General features: G+C 35.4%; 3 protein-coding genes across 3 annotated transcripts; 1 reads left to right on the top strand and 2 right to left on the bottom strand.

Annotated features, from left to right (window-relative positions):
* The first annotated feature begins 2,174 nt into the window (after positions 1–2,174).
* Positions 2,175–4,672, top strand: LOC123537416 (glucoside xylosyltransferase 2-like). The gene is given in 4 exon segments (XM_045321127.2): positions 2,175–2,620; positions 3,542–3,682; positions 4,363–4,444; positions 4,447–4,672. Coding segments are annotated over 4 exon segments (477 nt in total). The 5' UTR covers positions 2,175–2,479; the 3' UTR covers positions 4,560–4,672.
* A 9,863-nt stretch (positions 4,673–14,535) lies between these two features.
* LOC123530855 (uncharacterized) lies at positions 14,536–15,684 on the bottom strand. Its single transcript, XM_045311633.2, has one exon. The coding sequence runs from the start codon at positions 15,682–15,684 to the stop codon at positions 14,536–14,538; it is 1,149 nt and encodes a 382-aa protein (XP_045167568.2).
* Positions 15,681–17,401, bottom strand: LOC128550023 (uncharacterized). Its single transcript, XM_053527865.1, has 2 exons — positions 16,251–17,401; positions 15,681–16,137 (listed from the first exon to the last, which is right to left on the bottom strand). The coding sequence occupies exons 1-2, from the start codon at positions 17,399–17,401 to the stop codon at positions 15,681–15,683; spliced, it is 1,608 nt and encodes a 535-aa protein (XP_053383840.1).
* Between the last annotated feature and the right edge of the window lie 3,286 nt (positions 17,402–20,687).

Below are 20,687 nucleotides of genomic sequence, written 5' to 3'. Positions count from 1 at the left end.
GTCAGAATGTTTATCTCGATGATTCTTAGGACATGTTTGAAACTGGGTTATGTAGGGTCAAACACTAGGTCACCCGCTCAAATCAAAGGAACATTTGTTAACATTCTAGAGGCCACATTTATGGTCCTATCTTCATGAAAGTTGATCAGAATATTTGTCTGGATTATCCCTAGGTCAAATTCGAATCTGGGTCATGTGGGGTCAAAAACTAGGTAACGTGCGCACATGTTTCATATTTTATACTACATTCAGTTATTCCCTTTCAACTATTTAAGGTCAAGGTCAGGTGATTTACTTTGAGCTATCATGACTTTCTTTTATTATAAAGCATTATGAAGACCTGTACATTTTAGAAAGGTCTTTAAAATCGCTGACAAAATATAGTGCTTTTGTTTGCAAAAAGATGTAGGTCACTAATAGGAATAAAACGTCTTCCCCATCATTGATACATAATAGTATTTGACTTAGGCTTACGGCTTACACAGTTTGGATTGATCCCCTGTACCTTAAAGTTTTATTTGGTTTATATCGTGTTCGCCGTTTGGGGTGGGGGGGGGGGGGGGGGGGGGGGGGGCGCATTATACACCATTTTAATCTTGACAGATTCAGAATAATATGAAACCTGTGGCTATTATTGCTTTACGTAATGTCAGTAATGCGTATTGGACCAACAGCTTGTAACAGATTGTATAACACAGAAATGTTCAAAGCATTTCATTTCATAACATAATGTTAAGCATTACAATGAAAACTAGGGAATTTATGAATGATCACAAACAACAAAATAGAGAAAGTGTCCTATTTTTCTAACTTAAGTGAATATGTAGACGTAGTTTGTAATTACGTATCCAAGAAGACTTTAAATAGTAAAGTTGGTACTAGATAGCACATATCTACACATCGTCTGACCAACCAACTCTTTCTTGTAAAAATATGTCTATAATTCTCACCATTATTTTTCTTCCAGGAAACACACAAGCTAGTGTAATATAAATGATGGATGTGTAAAACTTACTGTACTAGAGATACATGAGTGGAACATTAATTGAGGGTGTAAGGAATAGAATTTGGAATTCAATTCGAGTTACAACTTACAGTACATAGATTAGAATTTGAGAGGAATATAGTCAATAAGACAAAACTGATATGCTACTTTAAATTGACAGAAGCAATGAAATTTTTACAATGAAAGTATAATTATTAAATTTTCGAAATGTCATCTTCAATGTAAAGGTCAAGGTGACAATCAAGTTCAGGTAGACAAGTTGACCTTTACACAAGAACATCTCCTTCATGAGAACAAAGTCAAGGGCAAGAATGCTGTTCAAGATTGGACTAGCAGTATTCTTAGTTGTAGCAATGTACATGTACTATGCATTAGAACTTGAAAGCATAAAGGACACGTTTGAAGGTACCAGAGATGTAGATATGAGTGAGGAACAAGACATACACGAGAATGACAAGATTGTGTATGATGAAGCCAAGGATACTGAGACAAGTAAAACACAAGAAAATGAAAATGAAGAAAGGTTTGTTTCTTTAAATGATTCACATAATTCGTTAAGTAACAGTGGAAAAGTTAATGGAGAGATTATGAAAAGAAACCAAAGGTCGTCATTAAAATTTTGTGAAAGAGCGTGCAGGAAGACTGTTTTAGCTTGATTGTTCGCAGGATAAGGACTCACCTTGGCGTCAGCATTAACACCATTGCTTTCTTGTTAACAAGGTGTAATGGCAAGCATATCAAAATGACTGTACCTTCTTAACTGTTGCCCCTAAAACCGTCACCCCATCGCACGCTCGTACGCACGCACACACGTACACACACAGAGGCAACTCTTTATATCATTATATATCTCATATTGTTTCTTAGTATTTCTCATACATTTTATGCTCCCCACACCCCTAATACCATTTACTCGATACAGCACCCATCCACCCCGAACCTCAACACGCACATGTACGCACACACACACGCACACAAACACACACGCACGTAACCTATATGGGCGAATCCTCCAGGAGACTGTGGGAGAATAGTGCAAGGTAGATATATAAAAAATGTATCTATATATGCAGGTGCTTGCGTGTGTTAATCACGTGACGAAAACATCCGGGAAGGCTATTTCTGCACAGAATTCAGAAATATTTTAAAATTGCTGTCTAAACATCTGCAACATAATGCTAATGTCAGATTTTCTTAAAAGACAGAATATTGCATATGAGCTTGAAGGAATTTTTGCTAAGCTAAATCTTGCTAGTGACTGTTCTGATTGTCTAAAGTTTTATTTAGAACAGTTGACACATTCTGATAAGAACATTTCAGAAAACTTGTCTGTTTCACTCCATTGACTTAGAATATAATTCAAAATATTCAGATTACACCGAGTAGTCATTTTCACACTGCCGCTCGTCAAAATTTAAAGTTCTTGCAACAATAGTGTTATATGTTCACAGAGTGTTGCTATGGAAGCAAAGTATGCATATCGTCGTGGTGTCCTGTGGCGATCGTATGGAAGAGAGTTTGGTTATGTTGAAATCTGCTGTCCTGTTTTCTCGATCATATCTTATCTTTCATATATTCACAGAACCAGAATATATCAAAGCATTCCAAGGACAGGTTTGTTTGGTGTAAACTAATTTTGAATAGAATTTCTAATATGTAATTTGGTCAGTTAACTGTGTTCCTAGATGCCACATGCGTGCTAACTTGTTGTCTTAAAATGACTTACGACTTTCCAAGTTCCCAAATGACAACATGAATCAAGAGTGAAGGAAAAATTGTCTACAGTAGGGCTGGGACGATTTCAAAATTTTGAAACCGGTTAATTATTTGTATGAAATCGAATCGAACCGGTTAATCGGCCGCCATATTTAAAATGCTTTCCTGACGACCGTATCCAGCAGCTGACTTCATCAGGAACTTTCGGACTTTATCGTTTACAAGCAGTGTGGTAATTAATAAGTCATATTTTGGTGAATTCTATTTTAGATACATCACGACAGGCAAATCCGAGACTATTGATTATGTTCAAGTTTATGTGTTTGAGCATAAATATACTGCGGGTCTAGCATATAGTATGTGCCGGTCAAAGAAATGTATAAAGATAAAGTACAATTCATGATGCTTACTGTTTGAGAGCGATTCGCGGTTTTGCAAAACTGAAACCTTTTTCACCTAGTAATCGAATCGGATCCGATTAACCGAGTAATCGTCCCAGTCCTAGTCTACAGTACAAATAATACGGACAAAAATGAACATTAAGAGAATTGAACTTGTGGTCTGTGCAGTTGTGACCTCTGCAGTCATGACATTAACAGTTGTAACCTTCGTGAGTCTGTTGATAAACCCGTGGACCTTGAGAAACATTAGTTCAAAACTGCGACCATAGATAGTAAACATATGAAGAATTTTAGATCAAAACGATTTCTCTCCAATTTATTTATTGATAACATGTTCTTGTCATATGGTGTGATTATAAGCAAATGCACAAGCTGCCTATACCTGTAGTTTATGTTGAATTGTTTTGTTTTCTTCCAGCTAGATTTCTGGCCACCGAAGTATCGAGAGAAAATAGAGTATCATATCTACAATATAACGTTCCCATCTACAGATGAAATAAAGGCTGAAGACTGGAAAAAGCTGTTCAAACCATGTGCTTGCCAAAGGCTCTTTATTCCAGTATACTGGTGTTTTGTGTTGTGGTTTTCAACATTTCATTATCTGTATAAACATTGAGTAATTTATCCTGTAGAGTATGCATATTTGGTATAAATGTTGTACACAAAATGATGGTACTCAAACAAGTGCGAGTTTGTTCAGGGTAACAAATATAGAACAAACTCAGCTGGTTTCCAAATAATCAACAAACTCAGCAGGTTTCTAGATAAAGAGCAAACTCAACAATGGTCGAAATATAGTCTTTACACTGTTCCCATTATAGAGCAAACTGCGGTGTTCAACTATAGAACTATCTCAGCAGTGTTCCAAATATAGACAAGCATGAATGAATTATAGTATAAATTTTGCAGTGTTCTGAATATAAAAATAATTTTGCAATGTTCCAGGAAAACAACAAACAGGGATCAAACTAAATGACAATAAATGTGCAGTATTCCATTATTGGACAAACTGCGGTTTCGGGTGTATGATTAATTGCAGTGTACTAAATATAGAGCAGATTCTGCAATGTATGAAATATGTAACAAACTGCGATATTTCAGATATAAAACAAACACTACAGTGAACAAAATACAGAACAAACAGTGCTGTGTTCCATTTAGAACAAACTTTGCTTGCTCCAAATATAGAATGAATTCGTGTGGACAACTGAGTTGTGATGTTCTTTCTTTCCCTTGCAGGAGCTGTTAACAAATGTAAATGCCTTATTGTATGTGGACACAGATGTTTTATTCCTATCCCCTGTTGACGAAATCTGGGCGTTTTCCATAAGTTTAACACCACCCAGCTAGTAGCATTGACCAATGATAATGAAGATAAAGCTATAGCATGGTACAACATATTTGCTAGACATCCTTACTATGGTGTTACAGGCTAGTATAACCATATGGATTTGAATTCATATGTACGCAGTTTGGGATAAACTTTCTTGACTCACTAGTACGGTCAGTTTCTTGATACAACTTATGTCCAGGCACCGACAAAAACTAGTATGCCGCTGTTATTTGTTTGATCCACCTTTTCTGTAACAAGGTTATTCCTGAGCTTCGCTTTGAAGTATGGCAAAACCGTTGCTATTTTACATCATTCTAGAGAAGCCTACTATAAATAAAGATGTATCGATATCCCAGATACATAAGGTCGTAACTGTTTCTTACAACCTTTTATGACCCACTGCATTGAAAGGACCATAACTTGAACATAAAATCATAGAATTGTGACCCTGTTTATTGAGTCAAAAATGACTTTTGCACAATTTAATAAATGTTTTATCTATTACATAAGATCCAATTCTGGCACGGTTTACATATTTCTACTGAAGAAAAATGTTATATCTTCCACTTACAACCTTTTAACAGTGCAAGTTATATAATGCTTGATACAACAATGGTATAGTAAATATGTTGAATGTAGCAGATACGACCTTTCATTATTGACAATTGTAAAAAGGAGTACCAACAATTTCTTAACTATCATCAGCTCAGTAATTAGATTACGATCAGTATTGTCAGTATTTAAAATTTGTCGCTATGAGGTAACAAAATGGATTCAAACAGTTTCTTTAGAAATCTGTAAAACATTATATATATATTTCAGTTTTCTAAAAACTACCATTTTTCACTTCCGACCTTTTATTTCTGGGATGTCGGTATAACTTTTATCTTGTTCTTGCAGAATAAAAACAGTTTAAAAACTTTGTTACGAGTTTAATGGATCAAAAATCAGATTTCTTTATGTTGAATCACAGAAATGGTTTTTCCAATATATAGAGGTATATTGTTCATTGGTCATTAAGAGTGTTTAGCTAAATGTCGTGAAACCAAGAATGTTGTTAGATCAACTGACATTATATTACTCGGCTGCTGTTTTGTTAAAATGGCTGTGATATTCAGGCGATTTTTTTTTCAGGCCCCAAAGAGAGTAACCCCGTTTATTTTCAGAAATATTACATGTACATATTAATGACATCAATTTTTAGTTATCATGTATTACAAATTGTCTATGAAGGATAACACATCAACAGTAGTGAATCTATTCGTCTGTTGTCAACAAATGATATATGGGAAATAACGCAGTTTGCTAATATGACGTGTAGCTGTTTTTCAGTTTTCAAATTATGAGCAGTATAAATGTCACATATATCCTATACAAAGTATTAAAGTTAAGCAAGAAATATTTGTTAAACTAAAACAAGTTTTGCGAAAACCGAAAGGCAAAAAAAAAAAAAAAAAAAAATAATGAAATTCGAAATGCAAGACAAAGATGACTGGGAATATAGTTGTTTTTCTTTTCAATAAAGTGAGAAAACTCTTCTATATTCTTACTTATTTTCAAATTCTGGTTATCCTTCCTGCAGTGACTAATCATCAGTTATGATATAAGATACTAAAGGAAAAAATGATAAAATACTTAAATAAAGGCTCAATGTCAATATGGAACATCGTGCAATCTGGGGTGATGTTAATTATAAGACTTCAGAATAATACACACACTTATATAATAGAGTGAAAAAAGAAGAAAAAAGGAGTGGGGTGCAGTATCAGGCAGATCATGCCTCTATAAAAAAAAACAACCAGTAAAAAATTAGTTCTGATTTGTCATCAATGCCATATATTCGCTCCATTTTCTATCAAACTTAGATACCTTGTTTTCTTTTTTTTTTTTTTGCATTGTATAACTCAGTCTGTAACCGTACATTAGATTCCGTTTTAAACAGTTGTAAACTTGGACCTGAATTCTTAAATTTACAACGATATATATTGTATCTGGCCAAGAAAATAAGATTTATTTTTGCTTTATCTAATTTTTCATTACCTAGAATTATGTCTCTTATTGACCAATTTGTATTAACATTCGGACATTTTAGGTTTAACTACTTTTTGACATCTTTCCAATAAGTGTTTGCTAACTGACAATCCCAAAAAAGATTCTTTATGGTTCAGTTTTATTTCCGCAAAAAGAACACCGGTTGACATTTTTTATTTTCATTTTTTGTAGTAAGTGATTTGTTGCAAGAATCCTATGATTGGTGTTATACTGAAACCACTGTAATTTTGAATCTTTGGTAATTTTGAAAGGAAGTTTGTATGTGTATTTCGAATTAAAATTGGCATCTATATGAAGTTCCTCATTCCATTTTCTTTTTGAATTGGGAAAAATATTTGACTTTATGGTGTAGTCATAAATGTATCTGCAACCTTTCTTTTGGTTATTAATTACTTTCATTGACAAAGGTTGTAAAGGGTTTTCTTCCTTTTTTCCTAAGTGTGGAAAAGCCATGTTATCTAGAAACCCTTTAATAGACTCAATACTATTTTGGTGCTGTAAAACGTTTGTGTTTATGTTGTAGTTGTTGGAGATGTCGTTAAAAGAAAGCAAATTGCCATCACTGTTCAGAAAGTCATTCACAAGAATTACTCCTCTATTTACAAATCTTAAGTAGCAAAAACTAGTGCCACCTATTTTAAACATAGAGTTATGCCAAACAGGCAAAGAACAAAATTCATTCCATGTCTTTGGATGTTGCTTAGTGAGAAATATTAGTCCTTGAAAAACATCTTTCCAAAACTGGTTTTTAACTGTTTGGATTTTAATTGTCAAGTAGTCAAGAAAAGGGAATATCTCATTTATAAAATTGAAGTACTTGGTATTATATGTTATTAATCTCCTAATCCATTTATTTTTAGGGATGTCATAAATAATTCTATACTCACTAGTCTAAGTCCTCCATAGTCATAACTTTCAGTTACAGTACCTCTGTTTATCTTATGTGATCCTGAATTCCATAAAAAATTTAAAAAAGAATTTTGTATTGATTTCGAAATATCTGACATGGATTTGGTAAACTCAATTTTAAGGTGATTAATTTTTGATAAAGCTAATGTTTAAATAAGGACATTTTTCCAATTGGTTTGATTATTCTTTTTGACCATTAGGTAAATAATATTCTAATTTCTTATATTTTGGTGAATTAGTTAGCATTAATAATTCCATTTATATTTATTGTAAAATTAACACCAAGCAGTTTAAAACTTTCCAACTCCCAATGTAGATCAAGTTCTGGACAAATTCTAAGATTACTGCCTTTCATTGTTTTTCTTCTTCATTCAGTTTGGGTATAACTATATTATAAAGCTGATTGTTAAGCGCAACATTTTCAGTCTCTCTAAAAGAATATAATTTTTATAATGACTTTCTACTTCTTTCAAAATTTCCGTTTGACTTATTAGTAACAACCCCGAAGAAGAGTATAAAGTGTACATTAGTTTAGATATGTAGTTTCTGTTCTCCAAGTTACAAAAATATTTTGAAGGTTTTTCTCCCTAAGAAATCCATTTTACCCTAGATCTAATAATTTTTTGCCCTAGATCTAATAAATCATATTTTGATATAATAGAAGTTTGATAGATATAAAAGTACTGAAGACAAAGAACCTATATGTAATCTAATAGTTTCAAACTAGTTGATATAGACATAAAGTACATTAATACTTTGTAAACTCATAAACATATATTTGTGAACTTTCAGGTGTGAATTCTGGAGTTATGTTAATGAATCTCACTAGGCTTAGAGCATCATCATGGTTACAGTCTATGCATAATTATTACAAGGAGTATAGACTCAAAATCCCACTCGGGGACCAAGATCTCATCAATATATATTTTCATTATCATCCTGGTAAGTCTACTATATATTTTCATTGTTATCTTGGTAAGTCAATTATATATTTTCATTATCATCCTGGTAAGTCTACTATATATTTTCATTGTTATCCTGGTAAGTCAATTATATATTTTCATTATCATCCTGGTAAGTCAAGTATATATTTTCATTGTCAAGTATATATTTTCATTACCATCCTGGTAAGTCAAGTATATATTTTCATTGTCAAGTATATATTTTCATTACCATCCTGGTAAGTCAAGTATATATTTTCATTATTATCCTGGTAAGTCTATTGTATAATTTTATTATTATCATGGTAGTCAAGTATATATTTTCATTATTATCCTGGTAAGTCTTCTATATATTTTCATTATTATCCCCATAGCCTAGTATACTCTTTGCAATACGCTTAGGAAAATATGTTTCTACTGACGGGTCAAATTCTTGAGCAAATTAAAAAAATCGTAATCATGTAATTTAGCCACTTAATAATCTCAGCCCATTTTTAAGTCATAAAAATATACATTCATTTATCGCACTTCTATTTTTAAACAAAACAATTCAATAGCGAGAATGCAAAATTATAACAAAAATAAACTGGAAAACATTGTTATTCTGCCAATAGCGAAAGTACTAATAATATTTTTACATGATATTCCAGCACATTTGCACTGAAAATGCTATATATGTCCTGTTTGGTAGGAAAAATGGCTTGGCAGCGAAAGCGCATAGACAAACTGTTATTTCCAATGACATTTTGTGATACATGTATATTAACCCATACAGAAATGCTTTAGGCTGTTTCTTGGCCGCCAAAAAGCCCTCACTTCCTGACATAAAAGGTCACAAACAAGTGTTTTAGTGGATTAAGATGATGCGAGCAGGATGGCCAGTTTAAAACATTCTCTAAACGTGAGGAAAGCAAACTACAAGTTTATCTAGCTTGAAGTAACAGCGCACTGGACTATTTCAATATTTAATAGTTTTTTTACTTAATCTCTATTGTTTTTTTTTTTACTTTATGTATTGGTACGTCATCAACACCCACATCATATAACACTATGGTCGTACCACTATGCATCAGTTGCAGGCTTCCGTTTGTCTGCATACAGCTTTTGTTACAATATAATGGTGAATTTTTGCTTGAATCATGTTTACAATACGGAAATACATAAATGGTCGAAATTTAGGACGAAAATCTTTAAAAATGAATAATTATCTTATTCAGAAGTGAAAAGTGTTATGGCAGAAGATTTGTTAAGTTTATGTTTTATTTTCTATCAAGGGAAATAAAGTATATGTTTCCAGTTTTAACATGGTAATCAAATTCCATATTAAAAAATACTGAAAAAATATAATGTACCCGTGATGTTCAAAACTGATGTGTTTTTTTTTTAAGTTCGACTATACAATTTATATTGAGAGCTACCCTGCTTGTCCGAGTGTCAGCATCCGCGTCCTCACCTTCGTTAAAGTTTTGAAGCACGTTTTCTTTATCTCTGTTTTTTTACATTATGTATTAGCTCGTCGTCGTCACCCACATCATATTACACAATGGTCGTAGCTCGTGCACCAGTATTTGATGAATGATGCCCTCTTTTTACTTAGAATTTCTCTTAAAAATTATGAACTTTCATTGTTCATATCGGGCGAATTAATCATTCCATTGATAGCCATTGTTTCCTTAGGTATGGCCTATTTCACTATTAAACATCGAAATAGTCAAGTGCGCTGCATCTCTTATTTTGACAGACACATAGGCTCATTTAGTAAGTAAACTTGTATTCATTTCATTTCATAGAGAAACTTATCTGTATTTATATGAAAAACAAGTTCTTTGGGTTTTGTGAAGAATAGATTCATTTACAAGCATATAATATATGTGTGTTGGTTTTTGTGGAGTTTAAAGGGTTTAGATGGACATAAACAGTTACAAATTTGAATTTATTTAGCCAGCGCTATGAATGGGAGCTGCATTCCGTTCAATTTTGCTGCAACCTAGGTATAGTTTTCCTTTTATATAGATAGTTTATACATATATACTAAAAAGCTTAATGGTTTCGTTTCATCTTCAATATTACAGAGCAGCTGTATCTGCTTTCGTGTGAGATGAACTATCGTCCAAGACACTGTATGTACAAGCGTGTTCGTGTTTGTAAACCTGCTGAAGAAACTGGGGCATATATTTTACACGGATGTCTTAGATTTTGGGTCGTTGATGAACAACCTGCATTTAAAGCCGTATATACAGCATTTAAAGAGGTTTGTTTAATATTTAGTTTCATATTCGTTGTAAACTGATTTTGTTTCCTTCAGAAAGTGACTCTGGTAAACGAGTCAGTCCCCATCTGCCGTCTGATTAATTATGTTTCCTCACATATGGAAGGCAAACTCCACCATATTCAAAAACTAAGGGAAAGGTAATGGCATATCCATAAATGCCAGGAAACAAGCAGGAAGGTAATCTGTAATCATTCTTTTAACTATGTTCCCAAGACAGACGCCTTACCCACTATGCTACTATGTTATGTGTACCTTACGTTTATGACAAACTTTCTTCATGTTTACAATTTCCATAGATAGAGCACAAGAAAGAACAGTTTCGAATCTCAGGTGTGACGTATGTTCCTTGTGGTATCTGACGGCAGTGCAAATATACATCTGTCCATCGTATGATTTATGTTTTCATACAGAAAACAGGTTAATACTGATATGGAATACTTGTTACTGTTTTGTTTTGTAAATTACGATTTTTAATTTGCAAGAAAAAGTATGTAAGCTAATACTAAAGAACTCCATCATCACATAAAGTTAGTTGGTGTTAAATGGCTGAAATTTCTGAAATTGGAATTTTTAAGTACAAAATGTACATTTTTTATAGAAGAATTGTTTTTATTAACATTGACTCAATACATAGCGATATATTGTAAAATCTAAGTAGTTCCTGTTACCAGCCTCGTATTTATTGCTTTATGTGTAAAGAAAAATCAAGGGAAAAGTGGATTAACTGACCACCATTCTATATAACTGTAATACTATTCAAGAATTGTACAAAGCAAGGGGAAAAAAAGACATAACACTGCGAATATTGTCAAAAGAAAAGAAAAGAAGTAACACTCAATAAAAGAAGCATATATAAGTTTGGGAAACTTTCAGTGCAATAAATGTAACATAATGCAGTTAAATTAACTCTTCTCCTGTGTTTACAGTTATTAGCTCTATTTCACTTCAAGTGAAAAAAATACATGTATTTGCATATTTATTCAGATTTGGCAATATTTGGCAGTTTTATTGTTTGTTCAGAGGGTGAGATTTCGTTAAATGCATTTACAAGTTCCAGAGTTATAAAACTGAGTGACCAGTTTGACAATGCAACTTTGTGAGATTGAAGTAAATTCAGAAACACACACCAAAAGTTAGCCTCGGACACTGACACTGGTATCTGTATGGACTTTTAATCCTCTGCTTAAACTTGTCTACTAGAATCTACATATCAAGGACTGCAGACCTAGGTTTCATGTGTACTTTTAAAAACATTTATATCATAATTTTGATGATATTACAAAATTCTGAAGCACTTGCTAAAATATTTAATCAAACCCTACACGTACTTGCTTTGGTACAAATATGCTCTGAATAAGAGAAAAACAAAAATTATCAATCAGTGGTATTTCCGAGTCCAACAGATGTACTATGTCACAGGGCAGCGGTACGTTCAGGCTGGTCAACGAACATGTTGACTTCGACACAAGAATTGTTTATTACAGACCCACGATGTTAATTGAAAAAAAAAGAGAAAACTAGTTACATAATTTCTGATCAGTATTGTCTTGAGTTATTATAAGTTTTTTGCTTATCAGCGTGTACACGGCTCTCCACATATCAGATAAGTGTGTTTCAGCAGAGAACATACAATATTGTCAGATGTATGTTCGTAACATTGTGAATGATTTATATTTTCAGCATTATCTTGGTGGCAGTATAAAGTATGATCTTCTCATCTCCATAATTTCTCATTTGAAGAAAGCAAATTCATCCAACTGTGGAAAATTGCCGCAGTTGTTTACAAAACAAATAGAGGAATATATCATCAAATCAGAAGCACCACAGTCCTGATACACCAATGGTTGACACAACCAACATAATATTTTATGTACTTTGATTTCAAATGCGTAAACGTATTTTTTCCTTTTTTGTTCACAAAAGCAATAAAGTGATACTTCATTGGTCATACAAAATGGCATTGCAAACTATGATATTTTATCTTCTAAATGCAATACTTAATTTATTTGGATTCACTAATGGAACATTATTTTTGTGATACATGTAATTTGAAAGACCTGTATTTTAGCTGTTTGTAACATATAAATTAAAGTTTTGTTATCCTTTGAAAAGAACATATTTCAAACTTTAATTTTCCATCATCTTGTACTTGAACAAGATTTCTTTTCCTGGTAAGTGACTAGATACAGTCTTGCAATTTAGTTCTAAAAAATGATTTTTTTTTTCTTCATATATTTGTGTTATTATTGCATTTAATTTTGGAGTTTCATCGCTCGCAATTAAGAATCTCAGTATATCCAGCAAAAGCAAATTCATGCCAATAAAAATGTTTTCAGATCATAGTATAAAAATACAGCTAGTTGAAAGAGAGTTGACTAGGATTGTTCAGGTCGGTGTAAGAATGACGTGACCAGTCGGATTGTCATATTACATGTCTACAGCTTGATATTTAAGCGAGGTAGCACTAGAAAGTTTGGCATTAAGCTCAGTGCTACAAGTAGACATCTTTTATACGACTGATAATTTTTAGAAAAGACACTTAACCCAAATACACACGGACGGACGCACGCACGCACATACACATTCACTAGAAATATAGAGGAAATATAGAGGAAAGGTATACCATAGTCTATTTCTCTAGGATCTAGTCTATGTACAAAGTAAAATTGGCACAAGCAGAAAAATGATTAATGAGATGACTGTCTGCAAGTATTTGTGTAATGGCAGGGGATCGCAACAACCAATCGAACGATAATTGTAAATAACCCAAGAGCAGCACAGAATTTTATGATGTTTAATCATTCAGAATCTATCATTTGGTCACATCACAAATCCGTCAAACTGAAAATACATGTACAAAACATAGTAAAGTCTCTGTATTAAACCACATCGCTACGGTATATTCATCAATTTCAGATTCAATTACAACGATACACAATATACAATATCAGCATCCGAAAATTAGTATATCCGAAACCCATTTTCAATGACAATAAAAATGCAGGAAATATTCGTGTTAAACGTTAGAAAGATTCGGGAAACATGTTCCAAATGTAATAGAGATCGTTAGGGGCCTACTACAATAAATCTATGTTACCTCTTTGGGTTCGCAAGACGCAAAGTTTCTAATTTCAATAAACTAACGTTTAAATAACGTTTCCCATGCCGCAAAAAGAACCGGACTAAAACAATTACATTTACGAATAAATCGTCGCAGATGACGTTATCATCACAGCAGTTACATGGCTCCCCCAAATTGGCATTTGATGCAAATTTGAATACAAAAGAGAAACAATATGCACATTGGTTTTGTAACTTCAGTTTGACATAGAATACAATATGGAATAAATGTATGTCTGCGTACATTGTTGTCTACATTGCCACAATCAAACATTAACAATTACAGGTAAACACTTAATTACATAAAAATACACTACAAGGGTACCTTGACAATTACAAGTGAAGTCAATTACACAAAAATTACACACACAAAAAAAATACAAAAATACAAAATAGCACCAAGAACAGCATTTAAATCTGAACATGCAAAAATAGTTAGCAGACAATTAATCATTATAATGTACTGAAAAACAAAATGAAATCATGTTTTGATATTCTATTGAATATTGTATAGAGTCTATATGTATTTATCAAAATTAGTCTACAGTGCTTAAATATACTTCTACAATGACATAGATATATTATTATTATAAATCCAGCTGGAAAATAACAGAAGCTGCATCTTTTTTATTAACTCTGTGAATAAAGCAACAACATTAAAAATTGTCTGACATTTTAACATTGTTAAAGATCTTACTACTCTTAGTATCCTGAATAAATCTATATACATGTACTGCGTGCTCATAGATGGAAAGGCAGACTGTTACATACATATACACTACCTGTTAACAAGGCTCCTCGACGGGGATCTCCTCGGTTTCCTTCAACAACACTAACTTGTGGATTGGTCTTTCCATATACACAATAGGATTATTGCGCTTACCAGTTTTGTCCAAACACGCCGTACCCAAAGCAAGTCTTACCTTACGTACAAGTCCATCCGAGTCTTTGAACACCTCCTGTACTCGCCCTATTTTCCAATTATTTCTTGCTAGATTATCATCACGTACTAGAACAATATCACCGTTTGACAGGTTTCTTTTTACAGATGTCCATTTCTTACGTACCTGCAAGTTTTGTAGATATTCGTTCCTCCATCTGGTCCAGAACTGATTCAGTAAAAACTGAACTCTACGCCATCGACGCTTGCAATACATATCATTTGTCTGAAAGTTACCTGGTGGAGGAAGAATAATACTAGTTTTCATAGTGAGCAAATGATTGGGCGTCAATGGTGTGACAGATAATGGGTCATTTACATTTGCGACAGTGAGCGGACGACTATTGACTATCGATGCAGCCTCGTACAAAAATGTTCTTAAGCTGTCATCATCTAACGAATTGCCATGAGTATGTAACAGCGTGGCTAGGACACTTCTTACAGAACGAATCTGACGCTCCCACACGCCGCCCATGTGGCTAGCAGCAGGGACATTCATTTTCCATTCGAACCAATCACAACCTTCCCTTAATAAGAACTGTTTTATTTGGTCGTTATCTACTGGTAATTCTGCAAGTGAGCTCTTTAATTCGTTTTCAGCACCTATAAAATTAGTGCCTCTGTCAGAACGAAGCTGACGAATCGGACCCCTAATTGCAATGAACCGTCTTAAACAGTTTATGAATGAATCAGTTTCTAAGGACGTAGCCGTTTCAACGTGAACTGCCCTGCAAGTTAGACAAGTGAACAGAACCCCATAGCGCTTCATTTCCTTTCGCCCTTCCTTAACATAAAATGGACCAAAATAGTCTACTGCGCAATATGTGAATGGGGGAGATGGTTCTAGACGGTCAGATGGCAAGTCGGCCATTTTTTGACCTTCAAAGGAACACCGTAACCTACGACAAACAACACATTTCAAAATCACATGAGAAACTGCCGAACTACAACCAATAATCCAGAGTCCATTATTCCGAATAACATTTGTGGTCATTCCGCGACCCTGATGTTGACCTTGTCATGATAATGCCGTATAACAAGCTCTGTTATATGACCCTTTCTAGGAAGTACAATTGGAAACTTCACCAGATCTGACATTTCGGCATGTTGAACACGACCACCTACACGAATTAAGCCATTTTTGTCAAGGAACGGATCTAAGGAACACAGGTTTGACCTTCCCTTTAGGGACTTAGTTCTTAATGACTGTTCTGCCCTGTCATTAGAAACTCTAACTATATTATGAGTCTTAAGTGTATCAATCTCACCCTTGAAATCATACAACTGGACAGCCTTAAAGATTTCAGTCTCGGCCTTCTGTAGTTCATTTACAGTAACGGGACTGTAATGTAATGAACGTTTCTCCACACCAGTAGTTTGCAACTTCCCTGATTTTTGCAACAATTTTCCCTTGTACCTAAGCACCAATGCTACCGCTCGTTTACACCTGTGCCAATCAGAGAAGTACTCAAGCCGTTCCAACAACGAACTGAAGCAGGGTGGTTTTGCATTTGACAAAAATGCCTGAACATGTTTTAACTCTGGGTCATCAGGACATACTGAAAACTGTGCACCGATATTTGCTGAAATTGCATCCTGCTTCCAGAGAAATTCTGACCATTGAGCCACATAGGGGTCTTAGCTAGCTCTGCTACAGATGCACCTCGAGAAGCCAAATCCGCAGGATTTTCACCAGAGGCAACATAATTCCATTGGTTAGGGTTTGTATGCTCTTTGATTTGCTGAACTCTGTTGAGCGACGAATATTGAAATCTCCTTGCTTCGTTGCAAATATATCCCAGTACAACCTTACTATCGGTCCAGAAAAAGTGTTTAAGGTTTGGGTACTCAAGTTCTTGATCCAAAAGCGAGGAAATTTTAACTGACAACACAGCTGCTGTCAATTCAAGACGTGGTATTGTGATGGGTCTCAAAGGTACAACACGAGATTTGCCCATTAATAATGCACAATGCACCTGGCCAACATCAGTCACCAAACGAATATAGGAGCACTGCCCATACCCATAGCTACTTGCATCGGAAAAATGATGCATCTCAGTAATTCTGATTTTGCCAAAACCTTCAGGCTTAACACATCTTGGAAACTTCAAAAGAGGAAGATTCTTCAGGTCAGCACACCACTTCACCCACTTGCCATTTAGACTTTCTGGTAAGGGGTCATCCCAACCCACCTGGTCTGCACACATCTGCTGCAGAATTTGCTTTCCAGATAAAGCCACTGGAGATATAAAACCAAGAGGATCGTATATCGAACTGACTGTAGATAAGATACCCCTTCTTGTGAGAGGGCGATTGTTTGAGACCATCTCATACTGAAATGTATCAGAGTCTAAGCACCAAAGGACTCCCAAGGTTCTCTGAACAGGTAAGTTATCACCAATCAAGTCAACATTTTTGAGATCTTTAGCTCGAGCTTCAGAAGGAAGGGACTGTATCACAACCTTAGAATTAGAGACAAACTTGTGGAGCCTAAGACCAGCCTTACTGCATAACTCAGTACTTTTCTTAACCAAATTGACAGCTTCAGGAACAGAAGATACAGACCTCAACCCATCATCAACATAAAAATCATGCCTTATGAAGTCAGCTATGTTAGACCCAAACTGTTCTTCATTGTCGGAAGCCATCTTCTTCATTCCAAAGTTAGCACAACCTGGGGAGGAAGTTGCTCCAAATAAATGCACAGTCATTCTGAATTCTGTAGGGAACCTTTCAAAGTCGTCATCCTCCCACCAAAGAAACCTAAGATAATCTCTATGGGCCTTACAAACCTTGAATTGGTGAAACATTTTTTCAACATCACACATCAAAGCCACCGGCTCCTTTCTGAACCTGCAAAGGACTCCCACAAGTTTATTGGTCAAGTCAGGGCCTTGAAGTAGATGTGCATTCAAGCTTTCGCCTTCAAACGTTGCACTGCAATCAAAAACCACCCGAATTTTATCACGTTTCTGAGGGTGATACACTCCATGATGTGGAATAAACCAAGTGGTCTTATTCGAATTAAGATCTGACTCGGGGACCCTTTCAGCATGGCCATTACTAATCAGCTCCTTCATAAATTGGGAGTAGTGTTGACAGAATGTTGAGTCTCTTTTCAGTCTTTGTCTCAGAGATTTCACCCTTTTCAAAGCCATGGACTTGTTTTTTCGGAAGAACTGGATCAGCTCCCTTAAAAGGAAGTGGCATAACATAATGACCATCCTGAAAACAGATACCTTTGGACAGCTTCGACACAAAGAGCTGATCTTCCTGAGACAGTTTGTTGCACATTTCCCCAGAATCGCAAAACTCACGGTCAAGTATTCGCAAAATGTCACTGGACACAACCTCCTTGACCTTAGTACGCAGTGAGAACAGGACAACTTCTTTCTGACTATCACTTACTGATAGAGCCGAAGGAACTTCGCAACAGAGAACACGGTGACTCGAGCCGATTGAGTCATCTTCAACGCAGTTTAAATCAATTGTTCCAACTATTGTCCATCCCAAATCTGTCTTTTGAGCGAAAGGACCATTACCAACAGGAGTTATAACTTCCCGAGGGACTAGAGCTTGTGGGCAATTATATCCAATCAACAAACCTATCTCTGCCTCTTGCAGAGGTGGTAAGCAGTCAGAAATGCATTTTAAGTGTGGCCAGAACTTAGCATGATCGGGTGTTGGAATGTGTGCACGATTGGCTGGCATTATCTCCATTGTATAGGTATCAGGTAAGGTTATATGGGTATAGTCATAGAAACCTCTAACTTGCAGACCCTTCAACTTTTGACTGTTCACTATTTTGTTCTCGGCATGCAGAGTCGATAGTGACAATTTAACATCAACCCCAGAAAGACCCAAAGCACTGCGGGTACCATCTAACAAAAAGGTGGTATCTGACTGAGTGTCCAATAAAGCATATACAAGAACCTCCCTATCAGGATTGTCGCAATGCGATACAAACACAGGTAGAATCATTGAACACTTACTGATCTGGCCTATGTTGCTTAAGAACGTAGCACCTGAGTGTCCAGCCTGTACAGGTGTACCTGTAACTGCGTTCTCCTTGTTGACATCACCATTACCATTTTCGCTGCCAGTCTTCCTGGAATCACTCTGGGTAAGTTTGTCACCATGTAGAGAGCTAGGGTGATTCTTAGAACAAACTTTACATTTTAACCGTTGTCTGCAACTTTTAGATACATGGCCTTTCTGTAAGCAACCAAAACACAGTTTCTTTTCCAATGCGAAGGCCTTTCTATCAACTACCGACTTTTTCAGAAAGGAAAAACAAACATCAAGACCATGGTGCCTTTGACATAAAGGACAAACATTCTGAGACTGACGTGAACCTTGATATGTAGTCGACTGTGTATTCGAAAGATAGGAACGACAACCAGGACTGGCAGAAGCCTTAGCTTGTCTAGGTGTGTATTTTCCAACCTTGTCACTAGCAGAACTGAGATTACCCTTGACGTAAAAGACAGAAGTAACTGGGTCCGAAGCTATCTTTGCTTCCTTCGAAACAAAGTCAACAAACTGCTTAAAGGAGGGGAACACCTTGAGTTCTTCCTTCGATGTGGCTGCAATTCTGTTCCACCTTATAACTAGCCATTCAGGCAACTTGGACAACATTTTTTGATTTTCCCGGCTATCATTCAAAACACTTAAGCTTGGAACACTACTCATTGCTGTAAGACACTGCTTCAAAAAATCAGAGAATTTAAGCAACCCAGAAGCATCTTTTGGTACAACCTTTGGCCAGGATTCAAGTTTATCCCGAAACGCTGATGCTATCACAAATGGGTTACCATACCTTTCGTCCAGTAGTTGTTTCGCATCTTCATAGGCATCGTCTGTTGACAATAGAAAATAATTTTCTACCACCTGTCTCACTGGGCCACCTAAATACTTCTTTAAATAATGAATCTTTTCCCCATCTGGAAGATTTCTTTGCTCTATCAATGTTTTGAACGCTGCCTTCCATGCAGGAAACTGGATGGGATCACCATAAAAAATATTTGGTTCGGGTGGTGGGAGTCTATTCAAACTGACCTGAGTAGCAAGTGATTTTGTTAGTTCTACAAGATTTTGACTAAGTGACTGAGTAGAGTTGTTACCATCAGGAATGTATACATGTGTTTGGGTTACACCTGCACTGTGACTTGAAGTGTTAGCTACAAAGTCTTGTGCTGATGGATTTAACCTAAAACCATTTGAGTCAGTGTGAGTTTGAGATGTTGTTTTTAGAGGCTTCTGAGAGTCAACAGTCATTTTTACCTCATTGGCAGCATTATTCACTATTTGTTCTTGTTTAATGATAGGACTGTTAACATTTGATTGAGAGTCCTGTGACATATTCTGAGATTTGACATAGTCATAAACATAATCCTTTGACACATCCTTCGGCAGACTCTCAACATCTGCCTTGGTAATACCCGGGGAGAAAGGGTCAACAGAATTAAGAACCTCTAGCTTGGCATTAGCCATCTCTAACTGTTTCATTGTTTCAATTTTCTCTAGCTCCGCTCTGGTTTTTGCCTCAACTTCGATGAACTTTAACTTAGTTTTCAAACTAGCAGCCTCAGCTTGAACGGACACCTTTGTAAGAACTGAAGAATGTTGAGAGGAATGTTGAGAGGAATGTTGAGAGGAATGTCGAGAGGAACGACGAGATGATTGGGACTTACCAGAAACAGCTGAAGACCTTTCTGCCTTGATTGATCTTATGGCATCGGATATACCAAGCATTAAACTTTGATGTTCACTTTCAATGCATTCATATTTTTTTTACTTCTGGGGAACTATTATCCAACTGATAGATAGAGTGAAATACATTTTGAACATCTGAGAAGAGTACATCCAGCACAGAACGCTCATTCCTAATAAATTCATGATTGTCACAATCTGACAAACATATAGTAATATGATTGGCTTGTTTACGCCACTTCGTAACTACAGATCTAAATTTACCTGACAACTGCTCAAGTTTCC

This window comes from Mercenaria mercenaria, chromosome 17 (genome assembly GCF_021730395.1).
Source record: "Mercenaria mercenaria strain notata chromosome 17, MADL_Memer_1, whole genome shotgun sequence".
Classification (NCBI taxonomy): domain Eukaryota; kingdom Metazoa; phylum Mollusca; class Bivalvia; order Venerida; family Veneridae; genus Mercenaria; species Mercenaria mercenaria.
This window is presented reverse-complemented; position numbering and strand designations above follow the sequence as displayed.